The sequence below is a fragment of the Misgurnus anguillicaudatus genome, chromosome 21, assembly GCF_027580225.2.
Source record: "Misgurnus anguillicaudatus chromosome 21, ASM2758022v2, whole genome shotgun sequence".
Classification (NCBI taxonomy): domain Eukaryota; kingdom Metazoa; phylum Chordata; class Actinopteri; order Cypriniformes; family Cobitidae; genus Misgurnus; species Misgurnus anguillicaudatus.
Genome location: NC_073357.2, coordinates 14,668,726 through 14,686,420, shown reverse-complemented (window position 1 = coordinate 14,686,420; position 17,695 = coordinate 14,668,726). Strand labels below are relative to the sequence as shown.

Sequence of the window (17,695 nt, the reverse complement as noted above, 5' to 3'; positions counted from 1 at the left end):
TGACAGCAGGGCCATCCATTGAAATCTGTAACAGCTTATTGGGATTAAGCGGTGACAGGGCTCTCTTGATCCTTTCCAGAAGTTTCTCTGCTTGAGTGTGTCCCAAAAACTCTGAATCAAAATAATGCACCACAACCTTTCCTTCATGTTCACTCCAGTGCCTCACTACAACATCCAACTGTTCTGTCTGTGTCACTTTATTCAGGCATTCATCAAAGGAAACTACATAGCATGGTGCTTTTCTTATATCTTTGATCAGGTGCTCTTTGAAATAAGGACCCAAGCCAAAACATATAAGGTAAGCTGCTTTTGTTGCACCACATGCAAACTTCTTGGCAATCTCACTGTCTGGGAACATCTGACCAAAAATGGCTGAGATATCAGAGCTGGAGTTGAACGAGTAGTGTGACATCACCATCTTAATTACCCAGCGAATCTCTGCTTCAAACACAGCTTTGCTTGAAAAGAATGCTAAGCTCCCCTGTGTTTCTGATCTTTTTCTCTGTTCACTTGTACTAGGCAATTGTAATGCTGTACTTTCATTACTGGCACTTTCCTCATGTACACTGGCTGTTGGTAGCTCTCTATTTGTTGAACAGCTACTTCCCTCTCCTGTGTCTGATGAAGTCTTCCTCATGAAATCTGTCATTCTTCTTTCACTGTTTAACTGTCCAGAAATCTTAACATGGCCTTGTCCCCGTGCATGACTCCTGACTGCTGAGACTCCCATGTTACCAATATCAAAAGATTTCCTGCAGAGCTTGCAATATGCCCTATGCACATCTCCAGACACTTTTTCTAGCCATTCCCTGAACTGGGGGTTTTCCTTCCACTCAGTTTTGAATTTGCTCTGTCTTCCTGACATCGTCACTAACTCCTGCCTATAAAGGACAACAGAAATTTGAAAGTCTAAAACTACTTATATTGACTGATTACTGAAATTAGGCCTACTTTTCATACCTTAGCATTTTCATATCTTTCATATTCTATTAGGGGTGTGACGAGGCACTTAATCCACGAGACGAGACACGAGATTGGGTTCACGAAAACGAGACGAGATTTTTACTTTATTTTTAAGAAATTCTCAATGATAAAATAAATGAATGGGAAACTGAAATCACATTATTTTGAAATGTTTTAACTAATCTAGGACTGTCCCTAACAATTATTTTGCTAATTGATAATGAAGTAATTTGATATTTTTGGTAATAAAATAATAACCTTTTACATTACATAATAATGACAATGCAATAATAATTTGTCCAAATAAAGTATCAAAACTAGTAAACACATTTATATAGCCTAAAAAAACAGAATTATGTACTATAACAAATGCCTACAGGGGGCGGTAAATGACCCACTTCAGTTACTTTAATTTTAAATGGATGCTTTTAGCCAAACAACGTTTAAATCCATTTAAATCTTTAATATTAGTCCAATTCTTTACAGTAGAAATTATACAGTCACTGTTATTATGGAGCAAGATTTAAAAAGCAAACGCAGTAAAAGACAGAATATAATGCATTTAATTTATGACGTATGCAGTCTACAAATGCAACCTCTGGATGCAGCATTTTGTATAAGAAACGGCCAGCATTTGACCTCCCCGAGAAATCTCGTGACATAATTAATTTCGCGATACATATTTAATCGCACGAGATCTCGTCACACCCCTATATTTTATGTATTATACTTACTGTACACAACACATTATTTTTTCACTTAGACTTCGACTCGAATGCTTTCACAGTGAATCCTTACGTGTAACGGTTCACATTTACCAAAAGCTGGCAGGTACACACACACACACACACACACACACACACACACACACACACACACACACACACACACACACACACATACTGGTACGGGGGGTTTATCAGGACTTTTTTTCCAAACAAGTTTTATACTGATTTATGGGGACCCACATTTCCCTTTGTCATATAGATTAATAAGACATATCAAACTGCTCCATATGGCGAGGGGGGTTAATCTGGCTACTCAGAATTAAATTCTAGAAAAACAGTCTGAAAATATTAAGATCTGACATTCTACAACAATATGAGGACGGGGCGGGAATGGGCGTTTCCTGATTCAGTTGTGACTTATGAGGACTCTTATAGTTTATATGAAAAAAATATTATTTGAAAAGAGAATATAGTCTCAATATGATTTCTCCTGGTTAAATAAAGAAATAACGGATATCACCTACTAGCACACAAATCATTATCCATTAACTTTAACCAAGAGAGTACAAGATTACTTAATATTGTTTCAATATCAACATATAGACCTGGCTTTATCATGCAAGACATTAGTGTAAAGTGAGTTGAGAATTTTAAGAGAGATGAGGAGAGATTTTTTAAATGTAGTTAAATTTAAAAGCAAAAATTTGACATTTAATGGTTTCCCTGTAAAAATATCAAAACAGAGTATTATTGTTCAAGACTAGGTATCTAAAAGAGTACTGTTGAACTTTTGGTTTTAACTGGACATTGCTCATAAAACATAAGAAGAATCTAGATTCTCCTCATGTGTAAGTCACTTATGCTAAATTAATAAATGTAAATTTATATTGTTTAATCCCAAGTAAAAAAAAAATGTTTTTACATAAGTAAATAAAATAAAATGAAGAATATAACATACATTCCCGAGTCAGACACTCAAACTTTTGAATTCCTTTTATTAACATTTGGGTTAACAAAATTTATTTTATAACATGTATATATGGTATTTCAAGAAAATAGTGTTGTACTCTCACACCTAACTAACCCTTCATGGGAATAAATCTGGGGTCAATGGGACATCATTCACATACACAAACACACAATTAAGTGTTACTGAGTTGTGAGGACAATTTGGATTTACCTGGACATGAATCACATACACAAACACACACCTCAGTAACACTTAATTGTGAGGACAATTTGGGTTTACCTGGACATCAATCACATACACACACACAACACTCATTAACACTTAATTGTGAGGACAATTCGGGTTTACATGGACAATCACATACACACACACACACACCTTAGTAACACTTAATTGTGAGGACAATTTGAGTTTACCTGGACATCATTCACATACACACACACAACTCAGTAACACTTAATTGTGAGGACAATTTGGGTTTACCTGGACATCATTCACATACACACACACACACAACTCAATAACAATTAATTGTGAGGACAATTCGGGTTTACCTGGACATCATTCACATACACACACACAACTCAATAACACTTAATTGTGAGGACAATTCGGGTTTACCTGGACATCATTCACATACACACACACAACTCATTAACACTTAATTGTGAGGACAATTCGGGTTTACCTGGACATCATTCACATACACACACACACAACTCATTAACACTTAATTGTGAGGACAATTCGGGTTTACATGGACAATCACATACACACACACACACCTTAGTAACACTTAATTGTGAGGACAATTTGGGTTTAACTGGACATCAATCACGTACATACACACACACCTAAGTAATATCTGATTATGAGGACAATTTTGGTTAACATGGACAGGAATTAAGTGTTTCCGAGGTGCGTGTATGTGAATGATATCCAGCCAAACCCAAATCGTCCTCCCAATCGGGTGCTAGTTAGGTGTGTGTATGTAAATGACGACCTAGTATTGTAAGAACGATCTGGGTTTAACTATGGAAGTGAGAGATTTTAAAGTTTTAACAAGAGAACAATAGTTAGCCAGTCATTTAACTTGTAAACTTAAAGTAACAAAAAGACACAAACCTTAAAAGAAGGTGACCATAATCTGTCTAAGAACTATTTTTTTTCAACAACATCAAACCTCGGTTCCTCACGAAATCCCTGATGTTTTGTACAGTTCTTTCTGCTAGCACAGGGTCCTCTGCAGCCTTGCACTGCTCACACTCTGCCTTTGTTGCGAGATGTCCCTTTGAAATATGGACTTTAAAATGTTTCATAACGGCATTCACTTCATTGGCAGTCCATGGCCTTTTAACGATTCTCCTTGATTTGGCCTCTGCGAAAAACAAACACAGACACACACATTTTATACATACACACACATATACATATGTATACATATGTTAACTTCACACGGGTGCAAGTGTTAATGCTTGACGGATAGCACGTCTGAAGCATGGCCAACTACCAATCACAATGGCTGCATGGCCTTGCATAAATGTAATTTAAAAGCTCTGCACTACACTGTAAAAAATCCAACTTTAAAATGTTCATTCAACAAAGAAAATTAAGTAACTTGAACAAGGATTTCTTTGTTGAAGGGCGTCAATTGATTATTTTGTGTTCACTGAATGAAAAGAGCATAATCATTCAGCTAACAAATATTATTTTGTTGACTGGACTTAGATATATAAGTTTATGTCCAATTCGTTCACCCAACTTACCCAACTGAGTAATCTGAACAAACAATTAAAAAAAAACAATGGTCGGAATGGTTCCCAGCATGCATTGCGACATGTTCACTTCTTTGGTTAATATTTATTAAAAAAGATGACTGTTTTAATGTTTTCTGGATTTATTCATGTTGTTATGTTGTTAATGTTAGTTATATGTTGTAGTTAGAGTTATTTTAAAAGAATAATGTTTGTTCATTGTTACCATGATTGAGAAGTGTGTGTTCAGTGTAGAGGGCAGCACAGTGGGTTAGCGCGCATCATTGTTGCCTCACAGCAAAAAGGTCTCTGGTTCAATGCACTGTCAGATCTTGTTTTGGTAGTGGTTTTGTTTTGCATAACAGGCAAGTTCATATGGATTTAAATAAATTATATTTATCAGAGCATAGTGTGTAACTTATCTGACATTTTTTTTCTTTTTGGCCAACAAGAAAATTTAATTAATACATTTTATTTCAATTTGGCCCAACAAGCTATGTTTAATCAAGAAACAATATTTAATTGACAGAACACTCTATTTTAAGTTCAGTCTAAATGCTGGGGTAGTCAGCAAAACACACAAAAAGTTTGTTTCCCCAACTTAAATTGGGCCAACTAACAATTTGAGGTGCAACGGGTCACTAGAAATTTTTATGTTGGAGAGGCATATTTTTTTTACAGTGTAGGTTATTTCCATAAGGCGATCTAAATGGCTGACAGACGCTGGCGCTTGAAACACTGAGAAATGTTTAGCTTTTGCCGGAAGCAATAGCAGTGATGCAACGTTGACAGATCCACAATTCAGTTCGGCAATGCATGACGTCACCCATTAAAAGTAAATGAGAAGCATTAATGTCTGCACCCAGTGTGAATGTACCATAAGTGTCCCAGATAAGGCAGTGTCCCACTTTAGGGCAATTCACCCTATTTAATGTAATCTGGAAAAACCTTTTGGATCTCGCACTGGAAAGTTTTCAGGAAAAACAAAAAGTAGAAATAGAATGCGTGTCAAAATTGTGTTTTCTTTAAATTATTATTCAATAACATCTAGGGTATCATCTCTAAACATATCTTTGCAAAATTCACTTGTGTGCAGAAAAATAGTTATTTAGTGACAAGCTGAAAAGACTGAAAAGCTTCCACTCTTAACACTACGAAGACAGGTCACCTTTTAAAATATACCAAATACCATGTAGAATTAAGGTGTATCAATATACACTTTCGTTGTTGTAGAACTCGTGACTATTGTTGCATCCAAAACCACCTACTTCCATACTATATAGTACAGGGGTGCAAACTCCTCAGGGGTGAAAAAGGTGACAAAGATACAATTGCTAATTATATATATATATATATATATATATATATATATATATATATATATATATATATATATATATATATATATATATATATATATATATATATATATATATATATATATATATATATATATATATATATATATAATTTGTATTTTCATTTTAATAGTTTTATTAATTATTTATTCATTGTAAATCTTATTAATTTGAGCATTTACTAATAATTTTTTTTTAAAATCAAATTTGAAACTGTTAACCACAAACTAACATCAATTACTGTAATGACATAAACAAGAATTAATAAATGCTTACAATTTATTGTTCATCGTTCGATCATAATGCATTTACTAATGTGAACAAATACAAAGTGTTTAGTGTTACAGAAACGTATTTTTTTTAAAAAACGTAGTATTTCCTATTATTCAGTAGGCCTACACATAAAGAAACAATTCAGGGTTTGTTCTGTTCACAGTAGGGCTGTCGCGGTAACCGCATTACAGCATGACCGCGCTACTGACAAGCCCAACCGCATGGAAAAAAGCAACCGCGCCTTTCACGTTAAATTTATGAAACTATATGCCGCCTTGTTTTTCACGTCATACAGTACATGTACACTGTAAAAAAAATCCGTAGAAATTACAATGTTATTGCAGCTGGGTTGCCGGAAATTTACCGTAGATTTACGTTTATGTTATTTACTAGCAAGAGTTTGTTCAAAGTTAAATTAATTTTAAATATTAACAAGTCTTTATCTTTACAGAATAAAACTAAACAATAACAGCCTCATGCAAAGCATTCTGGGAACAAGAAATCATAATCAACCTTTTTCTGTTTTTGCTTCAGATTTTGTTTTCCAAAATGTTTTGCTCGATGCTGTTTTTTTAGTCTTACTCTGTAAAGACAAAGACCTGCAAATGTTTAATGTTCACTCAACTTTGAACAAACTCCCGCCAGCAAACAACACAAATGGAAATCCACGGCAAATTACCGGCAACCCAGCTGCAATTTCCACGGAATTTTTTTACAGTGTATAAAAAAGGCCAAATAGATTGTCAAGAGTTAAGAGAGTAGGCCAATTTGTTTTTCGTGAATTTCAATAAAAAATTTAATACTTCATATTTCGTTAAATCATACAGTGAATGTGTGAAAAAGTAAAACTGAGATGACAGAATAACTGTGGGTACGTCGTCTGCCTCTAGATGCAGTTTTAAAGATTAAAATAACTTTAATATAACTGATAAACACAAATAACGCCAAAATATAACTGGTTGCTTACCAGCATTAAAACCTCATAAAAAGACCTTTATTTGTGCATCTGCAGCGTCCGCTCCGTGGATGCAGCCAATAACGCTGCGGTTGCTTTTGTGAACTGAATGCACACTTGACTTTCACCTAGACATTTAGATATGCAAGTTTTTCATCAACAGTATCTGCGTGAAAGATTTTAAACATTGATGATTATCTGCCGACTCGACTGTTTCATCCCAGCATCCTCTATACACGGAGAGTTTGCTTTATTAACGGTTTTTCGTTCGCTCCGCGTGAGCTAAACGTTTCCGCTTTTTACTTTTTTAATCGCATATATTTCTACATATTTTCGACAAAGGAAGACACAAGATATAATGTAAGTTATTATAGATAGCATTTAAGCTTGTTCTGAAATGATGACAAAAAATGACCTCTCCAGCTTAATTTAGCCAAAATAATGATACATTCGTTTTCATACTTTATATATAAACGTTAATTTATCTACTAATGTATTATTAAAAATACCCTAAATTATTATGCACTGCCTTCTGTATTGCATTCGTTTTGTACATTTACAGGTGCACAAATACTGGCTAATTTAAATTTCTTTAAGACACTGCTGTGTTCTGTATTGACCGATGCGCTGTTCATTTGCGCTTAAGAAGCCTAAATGATGTTCTTCAATTTATTTTTGTTTTCTCAAAAATATATTTAGCTGTAGTATAGCTTGTGTTCATCTTTTCATAAGGGGAAATACATGTAGCCTACCCTTCTACATTAGTTGACCTCATTGTTCTGGATTTAAAAAAATAATTTTATTTTAGTAGGCTAAATGAAGGTGGTAACCGCGACAGCCTTAGTTCACAGTCATAGCTATATTAATACAGTATGAATATGAACCCTGAACGAGCAACTCGAATTCAATTCCTATACAATTCGATATACAAATATTACAGGTATTAAAGGTAGAAAAGTGATTTAGTTAAGAGCAGTGATAGATTTTCTCTCAATGCCGTTTTATTAATACGACAGGAGCAAAATTAGGTAACTTCCCCTAAAGTCCGGATCTAATACTCTTACACATGCATTTTCTCTTTCAGCTGTTTACTTTCTCTTACCTAAATAGTCGTGTTTATAAGGATACTTGCAAAGACGGGAATTTAGACGCATGTGTGTAACTTATTTGAGGCTAATACAGCGGCAAAATACTCACAAGCTCAATGAGAGGCGGATGCGCGACTTGCACGCTCCTTTCAAACTGAAACAGCTATATAGCATATTGTTTTTGTTTCAACGGCTTAAAATCAATTGTTTTAAAACTGCGGTGCTTAAATACCTGTACAAATGTTAAGTTTTGGTGACCACGCGAACAGCAATGTGATGTGGGCGCGTAACCTTGATTAGAAAATACTACGAGTTAAGTGTGTGCGCTCATTCTGCACAGACTGTTTAAACTTCGGCAGCAAATAAGGTGACTATAAAACATAACCCGCCAAACTGGCTAGTGATTTGACATCATTACCACAATATCTGGAAATGATTTTCATATTTTTATTAATTGCGACCCTGTCACAGACCCCCCTCACCCCTCATTTTCAAAAACTCATCGGATCTAGACGAATCACAAGAATGACCTATTTTGGATTAAAAACGGCGAATTTCGCCGAAAGGTGACAAGTTTGCACCCCTGATAGTAGGCGAAAAGCCAAAAACACCCGGATGACCTACTACTTCCGGTTAGATTTTGAAGTGTGCATACAACGGACACTTTACTATCCCATGATGCCCCGGGAGAAAAGTTATCCAACGAAAAAGAGGCCTCGTCATGTTCGGAAATGGGGGAACGCGGCAATGTGGCTGTATTCGCGCTGGTATAACATGATGTATCAACAACGCAGATGTAGTAGGTCCAAATCTCATTCAGTGGGTGGTCACAAAAGTTGGGCTTATTTAATGTGATTAATGAGTGATGATCATGATGTTTGCGAGACACAGAATGAGCAGAAAGCCGTGCCCGTGTGATTAAATAATTTATCAGGTCTAGAAAAGGATTTTATTATTTTCATTTAAAATAAATCAAAATGTCCTCATCATTAGTAAATATTATGCAAAAACAGAAAATTGAACAAACATATTGGCCATAATACGGAAGTGGAAAGACAATCATTTGCCTTTTTGCACCGCCCTTTCTTGTGTTCAATACTTTTCCCTGTGTCATTTCATATTATTAACTTAATTTCTGAATTTATTTGTTTTGGTTTCTTTCTATATATGGATTACTTTGATGAACTTTTTTGATCCACTTCAAATGTTGACTAGTATACACAAAATCCTTCACAAAGTTGGACTAAGACAAGAACTGGTATTGGGTATTGGTTTAAGACCACTTTTATAAAATGTTTGATCCACTTCAAATGTTGACCAGTGTATATTTCTTTCATGTGCAATCAATGTCTGATGTGTTATGTTGCACTGTGCCCTGATTTTACAAGAGAGCAGAAGAATTTCCAAGATTCTAGTTTTTGAAGATTACTGAAGACAAACCGACTATGTTTGTGGACTTTGCTTGTGGAAAAACATCTTTAAATAACTTTGTCTTAAAATCTTTATTTGGTGAGTGAAACTTATCAGCTCTCTTAAAGTACTACTTAAAAAATTAAGTAGACCAATGTATATAGTGTAGCATTGTTAATCATTTTAAGCTTGGTCCTTTTTCTGGAGTTTGTAGAAATTGTTAAACAATTTAGTCAGTTCATCTAGAGCTTGTAGAAGTAGAAGCTTTGGCCTTTCTCTAAATGTCTGAAGAAAATGTTGCACAATAATTTGTTCCATTCGTCCAGAAACTGTAGAAGTCACAGAAATAGTTTTGGACTGATATTGCTGCTATAGAGTTGCTATAGATTTTAGAATTGTTGACTGGGTGCTAATCAGTAGCCACTATTTGGTTAAAAATAAGAAATAGCTTGGGACTGACATTGCTGCAAGATTTTAAGACTCTTGACTGGGTGCCAAAGATGGTCTATAACCAGTCAATTTGCTTTCCATTGAAAGATATATAGAAAGTTTTGACTGACAAATAGAAAACTGTAACTGAGCATTCTGAAGTAGGATTCAGAAAGTACTTAACAGTTTAAACTGTGAAGGTTAATGTTTATTGGTGTGCAAACAGTAGATGCATTTTATTGCTTTCTTAATTGTAGTATTAAGAACTAAACAATATGTTAGCACAAACTAATTTTTGTTATTAAAGGCAGGATAGGCAGGAATTATCCAAAAAAACTCCTTTACAAATTTGCTCAAACTGGCCCTACATACCAATACACAAGCAAAATGTAAGTACTCTGAAAAAGAGAGTATATAAATCGAGTGTCTGTAGACCTCTCACCACTGCCCCAAACACAGCTCATCCTTTCCATTCACTCCACCCCCTCCCTTCTGGGTTTCTTCTAAAGCCACGGTCCCAAAACACATGAACACGCAACACCGACAGCTTTGCTGGGAGAAGGATTTACCTCAGACAAGCGGAGAGGAAGGAACGCGGTGCATGTAGTAACATCATGTCACAATCACATGTAATAATACACCTAACTTTATCACTAGGAATATAAACAGATAGGATGCCTTCTAGTACTCACTATTAAGCCAGTGTTTTGCATGGAAGAGTTTCCGTGATGAAAGCATTGTTGACTCTGATGAGGACTACACTCACACGCAGACAATACCGCTACGTCGCATCGTCGACTCGAGGAAAAGCCACGTGATATTTACTCTCGTTTGATTGCTTCGTTTGCCTTGATATGCAGGTACTGTGAGTACTGAATCCACTTTCTGAGAGTTTTGAATGCACTTTCTCTGCCATGCTTGTGCTCTTTCTAGAGTGCCTCGTGCACGTTCAAATCAATCGGGTGTGCGCATGTCTGGGCAGATCCCATAGCAACGGGTGGTGCCATGGTCGCAAGAGAGAGTGATATTTGCGCAAGCTAATCATTTGTTTCGTCCCGAATGGAAATAATTAGCTGTGTTCAAAACAATCGTGAAAGGTCTACAGACACTTGAGTTTTATACTCTCTTTTTCAGAGTACTTACATTTTAATTATGTATTTGTATATAAAGACAGTTTAAACAAATTTGTAAAAAAGTTTTTTAGATAATTCCTGCCTACCCTGCCTTTAAGGGTACATTTTAGAATTGTATGTTTGAGTGGATTTGTCTGTATGTACCAATTGTTTAGTCTGAATAAGGACCTTAAACAGATCCAACACATTTAGTTTTGTTTTCACACCTCTGAGGGCACTTCTCCTGTACTGGTCATTGCTGAATCTATGAAAACAATGGTTGTGGATCTAACCTGAGACCCACTACAGAACGGCATGAAACAGAACCTCCAAATGTAACCATTGATCCGATGATGGAAAATGTGAATGCATATTTGGACAAAAGACTGGAGATAAGGACATGCTGTCTTTATATACCAATACATAAGTAAAATGTAAGTACTCTGAAAAAGAGAGTATAAAAATCGAGTGTCTCCATACATCTCACGAATTAAACTCAGCTAATTATTATTTACATTCACTTCACCCCCTCCCTTCTGGGCTTCTTCCAAAGCCATGCCCCAAAACACATGAACGCACCGACCACTCTGCTGGGAGAAGCATTTACCTGAGATGAGTGGAGAGGAAGGAGCGCGGTTCACGTAGTAACATCATGTCACAATCACATGTAATAATACACCTAACTTTATCACTATGAATATAAACAAATAGGGTGGTTTTAGTACTCACTATCAAGCTAGCATATCGATACTGGTAAAGTTTAAAATATATTTAATTTGATTCGGTAACATTTATAAGACAAAGCTAAAAACAGGTTGCATTGATGCACGTTTTTCCGTTAGATTTGTGGTTTTTGTCTGATTTTTAAACTGTTTTCACGCGAGGGTTTGGCATAAATGTCATTTTAAGCATCGGTTTATATGTTTATTTGTCAGAATTTTAAACTGTTTTCACTTGGAGTTGGGGTGAGGATGTAATTTTATGTAACAGAAAGTTGTTCTAACCCCAATCCCAAGTAACCAATACATGAAACTGGCACGTCACTTAAACCCTCAAAACATTTCGAGCTGAATTTAAATATAGTCACATTCCTATCTTACCATATCTGCGCTACTTACCTGACCAACGGTGAGCTCAACCTGCCAGAAGCTGGCGGAAGGCTCGCCAGTGTTGGCTGAAACACCCGGGGCACGGGGAGTGCCTTCCAGGTAGCGCTGCCTTGAAGGCTTCGTTGAGGGCTTAAAACACCAACGAGCGCGCATGTGTGGGCAGATCCAGTAGCAACAGGGGTGGTAGCCATGGTCGCACGAGAGAGTGATTGTCGCGCAAGCCAATAATTAGTTTCGTCCCGAATGGAAAAATTTTGCTGCGTTTAAAACGTGAGAGGTCTACAAACACTTGATTTTTATACTCTCTTTTTCAGAGTACTTACATTTTACTTATGTATTGGTATATAAAGACAGTTTAAACTAATTTGGAAAAAAGTTTTTTACACAAGTCCTGCCTATTATAGCTTTAAGGACAAACACCAAGAAAGATTTATGGTCTGTGATTTTGCTCAAACAAATTCGGCAGCACCTGCAGAAGTGTGAGATGGACAAACTACAATGTCAGATTGAAGCTGAAAAGGTTAAGGTTCGAGCATTAGCTGAACGACTGCAAAATGAAGAGAGAGATAAAGAGCAACTGTTAAACCAGAATGATTTCCAAACAAATTGAAACAAAAGACGGTTTCATAGCGAGGACATTAACTAAAGAACCTAGCAGCTGCAACAAGCAAGTGACTGAACAACAAGTTACTGAAAATCAACAACTAATGGCTCTGCTGAGAGAGCTACCACATCACTGTGAAAGTGGTGATTTAGATATAGAGGCTGAATCACCTATTCACAGTCACACCTTTGTTTCAAAGATCAGATCTACAGTCAGGCTCGCTTCTGTGATTGGCAAAAACAGAAGGACTGAAGTTTACAACGAGGAGGAGAATGGAGAGAGACGAACTCACACTGTGACAAAAGTGATGAAGAAATACATGTCACATAGAACATACCAGCCAGCAACACCTGAGCAGATTGACAAATGGTCAAGGGAACTACCAGATGTATACAAGAATCCACGAAAGACTTGGCAAGTTTTACAGCGACTGCACAAAATCTACACACTACACCCATTAGATGAAGCATTCGTTCTCAATGTCAATTTGAGGGCCAGTGACCAAAACAAGCTAACTGAAAGCGTCAACATCAAAGCTGGTGCGTTTCAAGACGAGTCGGTGAGTTTCAAGAAAACATTGAAGCTGGATGGGAAGCTGTAAAGACATTCCTATTTTAATTATAAAAAAATTTAACAAGGACACTGGTATGCCTGAAGATCCAGAGATCTCTTAAAAAAATGTTTCATTCTAAGGTAATAACCACATAACATAATAACCATCTTGACATTGCTGTCAAGAAATCCTTCTAAAATTACACACTGCACCTTTAAGATTGCAGCCTTAGATTAAAAACCAAAATTTTGTGAGGGCCACCTGGATAGAAGGTTTCAGCAGCTGACAGTAGAACAAAAACCAACTCTACTAAAAGCTGTTGCGTTTCAGGGAAACTAAAGACCCCCTCTCTACAGCACCAGCTAGTTGCATTTCATCCAAGACCTAATGGAGTTTTTGAACCAGAAGCAGACAAAAGAAAACTCAACAATAGAAGTAGAAGGTGATGCCCTAGCAGATGATGCTGTTAATCAAGTCGTGAAGGAGAGGGGTGCACAAGCGGCATTAAGGAATCCCAAACAAGAAAGACACTTGACTAAAGACATTAAGCAAGTTCCTAATGGAACCTCCAGAGAACAAATGTGGTTGATGATAGATTCAGCAAAACAGAGGGACGTCCATTTATAAAATGTCACAGGCAGGCCCATGCACGAACGACTCAGCCTGGCAGTACAGGGCCCCGAAGAGCAAGTTCTAAATGTATGCCATTGTGAGTCAATTAGTCTGCCTAGAAATGAGGGATAGATGGGAGTAGTGTTTATAAGAGTCCATATATTGCGGGACTAGAGTTTTTAGGCTCTAGCATGTCATCATGTTTGATACCTTCACCACATTGCACCTACCACCAAGCTGAAACATGGGAAGATCCACAGAGCACATCCACGTCCACTATTTTCACATTACTCTAACTTGCAAATAACCTGCAGGACTCAGCAGTGTGCAAAAAGAACAAAACACAAAAACACCTCTGCTAAGTCCACATGATCACAACCTTAAAATTAAAGTTTATAAAGGGCTCAAGCATTCTTACAAAAAATGCAGCCTTTTTAAAATTGAAACATTTTTCATGGATCACAAGAACAACCCTAACATTGGGTTGTTACAAAGTAAAAACAATAAACACACACATACCTGTGGAGCTGACAGGGTCATTTGGGGGCATTTTTCGTTTTCCTATAGAAAAAATTAATGTTAAAAACTGTATCACACATTACACAACATTGGAAAAGTGAAATACAACAATAAACACACACATACCTGTGGAGCTGACAGGCTCATTTGGGGGCATTTTTCGTTTTCCTATAGAAAAAAAACAAGTCATGTTAAAAACTGTAACACGCATTAAATAAAATTGGTAAAGTGAAAAACAACAATAAACATACACATACCCGTGGAGCTGACTGGTTCATTGGGGGACATTTTTCGTTTTCCTATGGCAAAAAGCAAAATTCTCCTAATCTTTTATTCTACAAAATGAGTTGCAACCATCTTCAACTGAATATAAATATAATCCAAAAAATACCGTTGGAACTTTCAGTCTCCTCATCCTGGGTCGACTTTACATGGTCCACCCTCTTTCTGTTTCCTAAATTTAAAAACACAAAATGCATAGTTAAACTAGACAACCCAAATACTTTGTTTCTGTATATGCAAGCAGGATTACTTTACCACTGCCCCACTATTGGCATCACTTAAGTCATCCCCTCTGACCATAACCCCTTTCATATCTCACTCTGCATTGCACTGCACTGCAGAAGCTTTAAATTTATGCTTTGTTACTGAATGCAAATATGGCAGCATTAAAATTAACAGTGACATAAAAAATGCTTATAGAATACACTTTAACAGGCATAAATGTGTTTAAAAATAGGAAAACTTCTATTTGTAAAAAAATAAGACAAAAATAATTCATAATTATTAGGTCCCTCTACATGTTTAAAAACTACAAAAGAAAGTACCAAAACACCTCACATTGTTAATCAGACACATTCCTATTTAGGCTAATTTGCTATTTTTTATAAACCATAAAGACTAGAAAGAGAACACTTGCAAGTCTGCATGAAGACTGAAGATAGACATGTAGTGAATACACTACATTACTGATGCACACATGAATAAAATTTATTACATACCATTTACTCCATGGAGAGAATCCGATTCTTCGCCGCCTTCATCACTTTCTTCTTCGTCGTCTAATTCAGGATCAATTTCATCTACAAAAAAGCACACATGATAAACACACACGCTTTACATACAAGTTCTGATTCCAATTAGTTACTTTCCTAGCATTTTAGTCAGCAATGAAACTAATTAAAATTACCCAATAATATCAGTCTAAAAAAGCAATCTTTTTAAGCACCAATAAAAATTTTACAACTCTTATTTTGAAACATGTTTGGAATTTACATATTTTATTTACATGGTTTTTGTTTTCTCTTGTTTTACAATGATCACGTTTACATGCACCCTCATTATGCGATTATAATGGGATTTCAGCAATATTGCAAGTATACTCAACCTCATTTAAACACAATACTTCAATAAAAATAATGTGATTAAGCTCATATTCGTATCAAGCATAATCGTATTAAAACATGTGTCATACGTAGTTTTTAATCGCAGTATTTGTCCATGCCAACACTTCAATGACATCTATACCTCACTAACTGAAATGCATGTGGGTTTTTGTATATTTCTTCAAATGCATAATCAATGTCTAATGTGTTACATTGCAGCTGTGCCCTGATGTAATCAACATATGTGCCTGCAGTTTTATGGCCTATAGAAACTGATCAGTGTGAATAACTAAGAAACACCATTCCTCAGGGTAGACTGCTTGAAAGTCCAACCTCCTGTAGGAGGTCCTAACAGGTTTCTATTGTTTGTAGGCCTTTTGTTATCATGTGTAAACTTTAGGTAAAAAATGTAGAAGGTTGACATGACAACATCACTACTGAAGAACTATGCTACATAAGAACCTTCATTAAATCTCTTTTCCCCATAACCACTTGGTGATGCTTACTTATTTTTAGGGATGCACCGAATCCAGGATTCGGATTCGGCCGAATACTGGGCTTTTTGACGGGGTTCGGGTTCGGCCGAATCCTAGATTTTTTTCCCACCGAACCGAACCCTAGGCTTGCGCTATGCTGGTTGACGTCACGCGGCCGTTGATTACACACATCGGGTGCTGACGTGGAGATGAGCCTTTTCTTTCTGTGAAGTTTGGGGGCTGGACACACCAAAACTTTTAAACACGGCTGAAAACGCCTTGAGGACGCCAAATGCCAGCTGTTTTTCAGCCGAGCGCTTGATAGCTGTGATGCTTCAGCTGTGAGCCGGTTGGTTGCTGTGGTAATGTCCCGCTCCTCCTCCACTGTAATTGGACGGCCGTGTGAAAACTGACATTGACGAGCGGAGCTTCTCACTCAAAGTTAAATATAGTTTTCAGCGCAGAGATGCTTGCTTATTGGAAAAACGAGCGTGTCGCAACGCATCGCTTTCATTATGCATAGGCTTATGGTTATTGTCAAAATAGTTTTTCCAACTTGTCATCCTGGCATAATGTACAGTTAAAATTAAATAAAATGAAAAATACACTGCTGTGGACGTTGTTTACTTCATTAATGTGTTTTACTGTGTTGGAATAAGGATGCGAGTAGGATTCGGTATTCGGTTTCGGCCGAATCTTAAACGGTGGATTCGGGATTCGGCCGAACCTAAAAAATCTGGATTCGGTGCATCCCTACTTATTTTACATATTAGATGCCATCTAATGTGTTGGCGTTTAACGCAAGGCAATTAAAACAGTGGACAATATATATGAGTTTGTCATTTGTGCTCTGCATTGGGCTATGTGTGAATAATCAGAAAATAAAAACTGCACGTAAACAGGAGGGAACAGGTTAACTCTAGGTCATGTAATCAACTTACTGTCATTAAGTCCTTACTCTGATTATTGGAAATAATCGCATTATTGGTGTACATGTAAACCTAATCAATGACTGCATGTATGCTATTGCTAAATTAATGATATTCCTGTAAGGTACTTTGTAAGATTAATTATCCAAATATATATAAAATTATGCACATACCTTCAATCTCAATTTCACTAAGAGACTTTCCTTGGAAACTTGCAAGGGTTCCTTTCTCCATTGCCAGAAGCAGCTTTGAGATTTTTGCAATTTCTATAGTTGCATCTGGCAACCGATAATAGTCTCTATGGACCCGAATGTCATGGCCCAAAAAGTTGGCAAGCTGATCCAGCTCATTATCCTTAAGATTAAGAATCTGGGACATTGTTGCAACCTGCTTACGGAGTTGTGTAGATCTGAGATATTCAGGGTTCTGGGCACCACACTGATTTGCAAAAAGCCTGATGCAGTCTTG

The 17,695-nt window shown here is 36.5% G+C and overlaps 1 protein-coding gene and 1 long non-coding RNA gene across 6 annotated transcripts in view; one reads left to right on the top strand and one right to left on the bottom strand.

The window, feature by feature from the left end:
* LOC129434263 (uncharacterized) overlaps window positions 1-17,695 on the top strand; it is a 38,853-nt gene that overhangs the window by 3,189 nt on the left and 17,969 nt on the right. The window lies entirely within an intron of this gene.
* On the bottom strand, window positions 2,670-17,605 carry LOC129420647 (uncharacterized). 3 transcript variants are annotated; one of them, XR_012360239.1, is made up of 8 exons: window positions 17,401-17,605; window positions 15,439-15,519; window positions 14,829-14,891; window positions 14,695-14,736; window positions 14,564-14,605; window positions 14,438-14,479; window positions 3,078-4,039; window positions 2,670-2,940 (listed from the first exon to the last, which is right to left on the bottom strand). XR_012360239.1 is itself a non-coding variant. In XM_073859708.1 (7 exons), exons 1-7 carry the CDS (start codon window positions 17,603-17,605, stop codon window positions 3,813-3,815), a joined length of 702 nt encoding a protein of 233 aa, XP_073715809.1. In that variant the 3' UTR covers window positions 2,670-3,812. The 3 variants fall into 3 exon arrangements, 1 of the variants encoding a protein (XP_073715809.1); XR_012360240.1 differs by having other exon boundaries at window positions 2,670-3,349; window positions 3,419-4,039; XM_073859708.1 differs by having other exon boundaries at window positions 2,670-4,039.